The following is a 9526-nucleotide window of genomic DNA, read 5'->3' as shown; positions in this document are numbered from 1 at the left end:
ATCTGACAGCTGAGCGAGCGGTGCATTGTGGGAGAGTTTTAAATGGCTCCATCTACTGATCTGTGATGTTCACGCAAGAAATGATAAACCAGCTTTAATTCACTTAAAAAATAAATAAATAAACCAATATAGTATATAACAATATAATAATATTGAACAATTTCGCTTCCCATAGATGTTTTGAATATTTCGGGTCCCATATACTGAGTGGTTTAAATTAGCTCCACCATTAGCATGTTAAAAAAAACCCAATAACATGCAATTAACAGTGTTAAAACACCATGAAGGGGGTTGTTCTGTGTAATGACTTTTATACTAATTTACTTTTAATTTACTTCTGGTGTGTACAGCTTTTTAAATGCCTATTATTAAGCAAATGATCCATTAAATTGTTTTTTTTCATGAAATATATCACAAATAATAAACACAGAAGCCAGACACCTTTTTTGTGTGTATGTGTGTCAAATAAAAAGATTGTAGATCTAAAAATACATGCACACGTATTTATTGGTGAGACACGTTTTATTCAAATAAATAAAACAAACAAGATCAACATCCAAATTCAGCATTAAAATTAGAAATATAAAAGGGCATGGGCAAAACTTCACAAATAAAAACACAAAGCTTATTGCTGGCAAACCTTTAAAATAGAAATGTTATTAAATGAACACATTGAACAGTCAATAAATGAAGGTTTAAAATAATGGGAATAATATAGGAATCTTGTGTGCAGCTTATTGTACATTAGCAGAATCCATCATAAGCATGATGAGCTATAAAACACTCCTTTAGAAGTTTTAATCACACGTGTACAATCACAAATCCTCTGTCTGCTGTAAAATAAACCTAATCAGGTTGAACTTGGTCCAGTTGGTCTGCTTGTTTAGTTAATATCAGAGCGTGATAGACTACAGACATTACTTAATCAAATCAGTATTGCATTTCCAAAAAGTAAGCAGACTAAGAAGATCAATAGTTCTAAAAATAATCGTTAAGATCAAAAAAGCAGCGTTTGAGATAATCAAACTTTTAGGGCTAAATCCTTGTTCCTACACCTCCCACAGAACAGTGTCTTTTCCTGCTTTGTAGATCCACAAAAGGTTAGCAGTGAATGTAAATCACTAGTAAAAATCAGTTGCATATGAACACATCTTTTGTAAATTACATTATCTTTGTAGGCGATTCTGTCGCTTTTACAGTGGATGTTTTCAGACCTCAACCAGAGGCATCTTTCCCACATCTGAGGGTGGAAGTCCTCTGAATATGGCTTCAACTTTACATCTTCAGGAAACATTCTTTGGCATTGCTCCACACCTGAATTCCCTGCAGACAGAGAGAAGAATTAAACACACGTTCATCATAAACATGATGATTAAAGTTTACCTGTAACTTTCAGAAAGCTGATCTGTACCTTTTTGCACATGCTGATCTGCATGACAGCGTAGTTGATGAGCGCCTCCCGCAGATCTTTGTCTTTCTGCTCCTTAAAGCGCTGCATGTCCCCCCTCGCCCGCTCAACATGCTCTCTGCAGAGAAACATCAAATAAACCTTTTTTTAGTAGATTGCGTCAGCCAGCAGCCATGCAACATAATCACTGGGGGCAAATGCTTCTAATCCAAAAATTGTCCACTAAAAGTTCTTGTTTTACCGCTGACAGGTTCAGATTGTTATTCTAAGTGTGTGACAACATTACAGAAAGGATCCATACAGAGATGGACCTTTTTGTTACAGAGGAAGATGCTTTATTTAACCAGAAACAGACGTTACATCGCTCTCTTCAAACACACCAGACCCCATTGACAAAAACAGTAATTTTACTGGCTTAAACACCATGAGTGTCTGCTCTATAGCTGCCTCGATTGGTTACGTTTTTAGTGCTATGGAGTGTTGTACATACATTGTGTTCACTCAAAACTAAACATTTAAGACACCAAAGTCACACAATAACACAAACGAAGTAACTGATCCAGGCTGCAGGAGAACAGGCAGCTCCTGTGTTCAGAAACAAAAAATCCTGTTTTTGTCAATGGAGTCTGGTGGCTTTGAAGAGATCAGTTTTACAGCTCTTTCTGGAGTAAAAAGATCTACCTCTGGTCTATCTCTGTAGGGATCCTTGCTGTAAAGTTGTCAGACAATAAAAACCAGAACTTTTGTTGGACGCACTTTGATTGGTGAACTTTGCCTTTAAGGATTACAGTGCAACCATTACAGCCCGTTTACGCAGCTGCAGGCTGAAGCAATCTACTGGAACAATTCCCAAACAATTTTTGAACCATTTAAACCCGAAAATATATAAAATAGCGCCACGGTTAAAAAATTGATTTCAGACACAATCTGAATCACCAAGCATCATCAATGACTCACTCGCACTCGACTGTTTTCTCCTTGACCGTCTCTTCACCCTCCACTATCAGCTCCTCCAGCAGCTTCAGCCTGGCCTCCCGCTGCTCAGGAGCCTCTTGTCCAAAAAGCTTGTTGGTCATTCCTTTGAAGGAGAACGTCCGCACGATCTGAGGAAGTAGAGGAAACTCTTTGACATCACAGACAAAGCAGCTCAAAAGTAACACGCAGAGGTAAAGTAAACATAACGTGTTTTGTACCCCTGTCGCCAGCTCCTCGCGCTGCTGCTTCTTGGAGATGAGGTCCTGGGAGGCCATCTCCAGCTCAAACTGGGTCAGCTCATGTTTCCTGCACACCGCCCTGCAGGAGCAAAGAGTACGACATCATCTCTAATCCTATGCTCTAATACAACAAACCTTTTACATTAAGTGCAGTCTGCAGCTTCAGCTGGAGATGTAATGTTTTAGGAGCTGTTACGACAAAAGACTCCAACGTTGTTTAAATCGTGTCTCACCTCAGAGCCTCAGCATAGAAGAGATACTCTTTAATTTGGTCGGCGTAATGTTCCTCTTCCTCTAAGATATCGTCTATTGAGGCAGCATATCTGCAGGTTGCAACAAAAGTCTGTCTTAACAACAAACAACCCCATAATATGTGTGAGATGATATCTGTTGCATGAATCAGCACTAGATTCTTTAAGACACGGCAGTGATACTCACGCATCCATATGATGTCCGGCACTTTGCAGTCCATCTCCCATCTCCTTCTCGATGGCGCTCCACTCGCTGCAGTGAAAACATGGAGGTGAAAAACAGAGAGGTGGGTGGTTATTTATGCTTTTTTCTCCTCTTAAAGTTGTAGTTATATCGTTATTCAAACTGGGGTCTTATGATGGAGCGTGTTGCATGCTGTAAAAGTTTGATTCTTGATTGTGACTTAAAAATCAATCATTCTCCTCCACTGGAAGTCATGCACAGACACATTACAACATGCTCGGTGTCAGACCTGAAGACTCTTCCGTAGTTCCCATGGACCTTGTAAACACCGTAGAGTCGATCAGCGACCCTCTAAAGGAGACACAAAGATACATGAAGCTAAGTGTTGCAATACTTGTACACGTACACGGGTATTTTAAAAAACTTTTTCTCTCCTTCGTTTGGAAAAAAAAAAACCCGTCCACACAAGCTCGGTTATAAAAAAAATCCCCGTCCAAAGAAAAATGAAAAAACACGACAGAAACGCTGTCATAAGAATGCCACACCACCAGGTGGCGTATAACCTGGTCATGTAAGGAACAAATAGAAAATCACGGCCAATCAGAAGTCTGACAAAGTCTATTGCTGGAAGACGACCTGGCAGTGACCTCCGTAGTGCATCCCGACGCCTCTGTTCCTCAACATAGTGGAGGAGTAACTGCACACATATGTGTAAACATGTTCAAGTCCTGTTAGGTGACAAGCATCCCTTTTTTTGTCACGTCTGTTTTTTTGCAAGGAATTTGTGTCGCCTCACAAAGGAGATAACGGCACACAGCCTGACGTCACGAGCCAAGATCGCTGTTGCTAGGCTACACGTCTCCGTAGGAACGCAGTTTCTAAAAGTTTTCACCCCGGATGGAGTTTTACAAGAGACAAAGAGGAAAAGCTTTTGAGAAATACCTGTGCAGAGATGGCCTGAGCCAAAGACATGATACATCAGCGTTTTATATATGAATTTAATCTGCGAGAGAGAGAAAGGTAGAAAAGAAGACTTACTGCTCGTGCTCTGAGCAGCTGAGATGTGTGAGACTGCAGCTCGTCGCTGTAGTGTTTCATCTCCATGAAGCGCCTGAGTGACAGAGAGCATAGAGACAGAGCTGAAAATGTCCTTTACCTACATTCTGCTTTTTTTTAACTCAGAAGTGAATGTGTATTCATTCATGAATCCTGTGAGATATTTTCAAGACAAAATGCGGAACATTTGATTTTTAGAGGTTCTGAAGTGAATAATACTTTAAAAGCGTAAGCATGAACTTAACTGGTACCAGTTACTGAATGTTTAGTACTGATGAATTGAAAAACTGCTGCTGCCGGTTATTCCGTTATTAATTCAACTGAAGTTCAAAAAGCTGCAAAACTTTATTCACACTCAACATCGTGGGCTCACTTTACTCAATCAATTGAAAATGCAACTAAATGCAAAATGTGTAAAAGGCCGCGGTGTGTAACAGACACGCCTGCAACCTCCCGGAGAACTTAAAACATTATTTAAGCAGAGCAGTGTGGCTTAAAGGGCCACGTCGCCGATTTTCAACCTCAGTCCTATCACGCTATCATGGGGAGCTAACGCCGTCATGGTAGGGGAAAAAAAGAAATTTCACTCCGTGCCTTTGCAGGACGCTATCCGCTTCTCCAACGGGCCCCGGAAAACCTCCGACAGACTACGTAAAACGTGTCATCTGGCGGAGGCCAGGGAGCTCGCTAAACTACACTTCCTCAGTCTAGGACGCCGCCTCTGATGTCATCGTTCAGAATCATCAGGTTTGAAACGTCGACTGCAGACCTGAAGATGTTTTAGACGATCCACCGGTATGTTCTTGTTGTATTTCAGATTCTGGCCCGCTCTGAGCCACTGCCTGTAGAGAAACGGTAGTATTTCACTCCAGCGTCTCTCGGAGGGCGCAATGCATGCTGGGTGTTGTAGGAATGTAGAATGGGAGAAACCACAAGCTGTTTGTACGACTTTCTCCACAGCTATGGCGCCAATTTCAAATATTATTGCTTTTATCGATTATGGAGAACACCAGCTTTGACCGACAGTGGCTTTTTCCAGGGGCGGACTGCTCCTTTAAGCAGAAGCAGTGACTTCTGTACGTCCTCAGTGCAGCCTTTGCTCTGTTCATCAAACCAGTTTACTCCTAAATGAGTCGTGTTTTACCTGTAAACTACACGATTCAACGTCTTTCTTAGTCATTTGTGATTTAAAGATTTTCATACACTCACAGAAAGTAAAACATCTGCTCATTTTTAGTAATAAAATCCTCGCGCATCACAAAGCATCTCTTCTGCCAGGCAAAGAATCCATCACAGTGGACGGCAGCAGAGCGGACTGTTCAGAAGTGGTGTTTTTGACTCCACTGACCGTCAAGACAAGAGCGAAGAGCATCTGAGAGGCTGAAAGACTGAAGCCGAGCTGTGTTGTAACACGCACTTTGCCCTCCATCTCCATCACCCTTCACCGCTTTCATCATGTTTAGTCCATTGATTAACTGCCAAATAACGAGATTTTAATGTACAAATAATTTGCACTCTAAACAGATTTCCCTGCGATTTTGACTCACCGCGTCACTACTGATTGAGGGTTACGCTGGCTGAAGAAGAAGAAGACAGCGGGTTAATGTCGGACAGCGGTGAATTCGAATTTGGTAAAACCACCAAATTGCAGTGAATAAATAAATGAATCCACTTTACCTTTTTAGGGGCATTTTGTGTTCTTCAGCTCATCAGAAATATCGTGATGCATCGTTAATATGATTGTCTTACAATACATCAGTTATCGCAGAATCGCTGTATCGTGATATTATCGTTATGGTGGACCACGTATCACGTATCGTATCATAAGTTAAGTATCAATAAGCAGTATCCATAAAGACATCAGAATCAATACCCATGCCTATGTTTGATTAATGTGCGTCGGTATGCATGGGAATCGTTCGGATTATTATTTTTGTTCTCAAGTTAGTAGCTTTGGCACACAAACAGCTCCAACTTTAAGGTACCAGCTGAGCCCGTCTTACAGAGAGTTAGAGAGGAAGCACTTACTTGTCTGGATTTCTCACCCTGAAGGTGGCACTGAGAGCTCTCAGCCTGGAGTCTGCCTGCAAGAGGAGTGAAAGGAGCTGGTGAAGCTTCATGAACACCAGAAACTCTCTTTACAGATTCCCTTAGAGAATAAAGAGACAGACGCTCCACCACGTCCAGTACCTTTGCCTGAAATCCTGTCTCATACACCACCTCCTTCCAGCCGTGCTCCTGTCGGACACAACAGTACAAAAACTGTTATTCATTCATTCACTGATCTCTAAACGATTGCTCGACTGTGCCGAGCTGCGGCCTGTACCTCGGTGAGGAAGTGGTAGAGGATCTTGTCATTGGAGAGGACGGGATGTGACGCCACCCGAAGCAAGAAGGTCTCCAGCCCGACGCGTCGGCGCTCCACGAAGTCCGGGTCCATGTTGTCTGCTGACAGCTTGTGCCACACGAACTCTGCCTGCATTAATGAGAACAAAGACGCGGCCTGCATTCAACTTCTTCTTTTTGCACTGGCAGCGCCCATTATCTCCTCAAAACCAGGTGAGTTCAGCGTTTTCAGAGCAAAAACACCCCCTGTGTCAGCAGGTATTTGCTGCTGCGCTCACCGCGCTCTCAGTTGTAAATAGCTAAACTTAGAAGCATCGCCGCGCTCGTCAATGTCACTTCTTACTGACCGACCAATCAGCGTCAAGAAGAGGCAAAAAACGGCGTGACTGGACACACCTTCAAGCAATACGTTTTTTTTCTACCTGTCTTTCTCTCTTTCACACACACAGATTCTCCCCTTCTCACATTGTCACAGCAAAGAGTTCAGATTAAAGTGAAACCTCCGGGAGATATAAACGATACAATCATCTTCACCTGAGAACAAATGATTGCAATGCATGCGGCCGCCGAGAGAAAAAGCGCTGCACCCAGCGTGGTTTTTCAGAGCGCTCCGCCTTTTCAGTGCAGCCGCTCCGAACTACGGATGGGGAGGAATACTCGAGTACTTGTTGTTGATGTCATTATTCGAGTAACGTTACACTACTCACGCGTTGTTTTCGGTTTAAGTAGTTTAACTCGGTTACATGTACCATGTCAGCCGTGATGTCTGGAAGTACTTTGACAAAGAAAGATGACGATAACGCGCTGTGCAATACAGCGGAGACAGTCAGACAGTCTTGCCTCACATCATTTGCTAGCCCTGTAAGCACATGTTGTTGTGATGATACCAGAGCGGAGAAGATTAGCCTCCTAATAACGGACACAGTGAGTGGAGTAAACTTCTTTTTGATCTCTTTTTTGCTGCGTCGACGTCTGACATCACAAACGCACCGGAAATAGGGTTAGTAAACAATTAGTACGCACAAAAAACATTACCTTTAACCTTTACCACTCAGCAAAAAGGTAAGTGTTTTTTGACAGTGGGAAGGGGCTTAAATGTTGCTGGTAAGTGTTGCGTTTTTGTCTCCCTATGCGTTGTAGGCTTGTTGTTAGTTCTGTAGTAAGCTAAACTTATTGCTGCGTTTTTTCTCTCACCACACAAGCGCTTCATCCCAGCTCTCCCCTTTCCTGCCAGAAAAAGGTGCCATGTGGACACGGGGCCTTACTGGTCTACTGCTGCCTCAATCTGTTTCTTTGTGTTAAACATGCACTTTGTCAGCAGCCCTCACACGCAGCAAGAACAAATACCAGAATCAGCACGGGAGGCAGGTGGTACACAAGCCCCTTTTACACTGCGGTTCCGCCTCAGCGCCGTAACGAAGCTCCACCATCATGCAGCCTTTGCCATTTTACATTGAACCAAGCAACGCCAGCGTAAAGCCACGCCAGTGTGTGTTTTTACACAGCGTTCCAGCACTGCGGAAGCAAAACGTGTGTGAGGTGTAAACAAACAGCACGTGCTTCAAATGCACACACACGGCGCTGTTCCGCCCCGCCGGCTCTGTCGTTTACACTGACGCCGTTTCGCCTCTGTTACTACCTCCGATGCCGGCTCAGAGACGGAACGACTTGGCCCTATCAATCCGCCTCTGAGCGTTTTACATATAAGATGAAACGTAACAGTAATAATCCTAATAATCCTGCCTTGAACTGGCAGTGTATAAGGCGCTACTGACTGTATGCAGTTATACATCAGGTTACTGTGGGCCTAGGTGGAGGGGAGCAGCATGGTACTCACCCTCTTCTCAGGCAGAGGAGGGACAACGATGTATGGATAGGTAACTATCAGGTAGTTCCTCAGCAGTTCAAATTCACTGTATCTCCTCCACAGAGAGTCTGGGGCTGGGTTACGACCTTCAGCGACTGCATCCATGGGCCTTTAAAGATTAAGCCACAGTAGAGTTGTTTTTGCACAGTCACAGAAGACAGAAGTAGATTTATGCAGCACAAGAGGAAGTACAGATAGATACAAAACATCCCAGCTTGCCGACAGCACTTCCTTTCAGCTGCATGATAAGGTCAGGGTTATTCTCACCGTGTTTCGATAAGGTACACCGTGAACGTCTCCTGCATGTTCACTGAATTTTTGCCGCTCCTTTTTTCAGCCTCGGCTACACAGATCTCCATCCTGCGCATCAGAGTGGAGCCCTCCTCCACCATCTGAACAGTCACAGAGCACAGTATCATTAGTAAACTTCTGAAAACAGCTCTTTGTTCCCACCCGTCTGCTCATTCCTGGGACCACATTTAGTCCTGTTGTTGTCCCACATGAACAAGGAAACATTTATCATGACGCAAACTAATGTTAGCAGGGAAATTAAAGAGCTGATAGGTCATACATCGCCTCAGTGTCTGTTATGAGCAAAACAACTGGTTCTGATCATGTAGTGAGTAGTGACAGGCTACAGTCCACAAACTACAAATAGTATGAAGAATATATCACAGGAATTAATCCACCACAACTATATAAGTTAACACATTTTAACATGTGACGTTTCCCATTATAACAAGATAAATAGTATATTGGTTTAATTATAAAATGTTCTTCTTATTACGTGATAGGTTTGTTAGTCATAAAAACGTGGAATTATCTTATAATAACGCGAAAAACACAACACTCTTGACATTATAACGTCATACTGATCTGTTTCTGGTTATTTTTACTGCGATGAAAGTAATAAGCTTCGGTATTGTGCTGCTTTAACGTGCTCTATCCTAAGCTGTTTACCGTCAGCTTGCATCAAAAGCAATGTACCGTTAAGTCAGCCGTTACCCGCTGCTACACCTGCTGTATAAGCATTTTTACACTTTAAAGTTAACACGTATCACCGTGATGTTCAGGCTGTTCCCCCCGTCTGCAGCTGTGTTATCTGAGTCGTCGTCAGTGGCCACCGACTCTCCCTTGCCATCCTCCGCCATCCTCTTCTTTCCTCCTGATGTTGTTGGTGAGCCGGGACGCATGCGCAGA

At 43.1% G+C, this 9526-nt stretch overlaps 1 protein-coding gene across 1 annotated transcript; it reads right to left on the bottom strand.

Moving 5' to 3' along the window:
• Positions 1 to 512: 512 nt before the first annotated feature.
• On the bottom strand, positions 513 to 9519 carry LOC138599489 (sorting nexin-4-like). The gene is made up of 14 exons (XM_069671186.1): positions 9388 to 9519; positions 8594 to 8718; positions 8297 to 8435; positions 6440 to 6589; positions 6304 to 6351; positions 6142 to 6197; positions 4096 to 4168; positions 3347 to 3408; positions 3061 to 3126; positions 2856 to 2945; positions 2602 to 2701; positions 2366 to 2511; positions 1412 to 1526; positions 513 to 1323 (listed from the first exon to the last, which is right to left on the bottom strand). Exons 1-14 carry the CDS (start codon positions 9517 to 9519, stop codon positions 1276 to 1278), a joined length of 1350 nt encoding a protein of 449 aa, XP_069527287.1. The 3' UTR covers positions 513 to 1275.
• Positions 9520 to 9526: the final 7 nt, after the last annotated feature.

This window comes from Semicossyphus pulcher, unplaced genomic scaffold (genome assembly GCF_022749685.1).
Source record: "Semicossyphus pulcher isolate SPU_LCO1_2020_fin unplaced genomic scaffold, fSemPul1.0.p SCAF_20, whole genome shotgun sequence".
Lineage (NCBI taxonomy): Eukaryota > Metazoa > Chordata > Actinopteri > Labriformes > Labridae > Semicossyphus > Semicossyphus pulcher.
Note: the sequence above shows the minus strand (reverse complement) of the source record. Positions and strands in the feature narration are given on the sequence as shown.

What these genes read in the sequence shown, in the direction of transcription:
- LOC138599489 (XM_069671186.1), bottom strand. Translation starts at nt 9,519, where the DNA reads ATGCGTCCCGGCTCACCAACAACATCAGGAGGAAAGAAGAGGATGGCG. An exon ending in AACTACGGAAGAGTCTTCAG is followed by an intron (nt 3,127 to 3,346) that starts GTCTGACACCGA and finishes TTTTCACTGCAG; the next exon opens with CGAGTGGAGCGCCATCGAGA. An exon ending in GAGAAAACAGTCGAGTGCGA is followed by an intron (nt 1,527 to 2,365) that starts GTGAGTCATTGA and finishes GTTTCTCTGCAG; the next exon opens with AGAGCATGTTGAGCGGGCGA.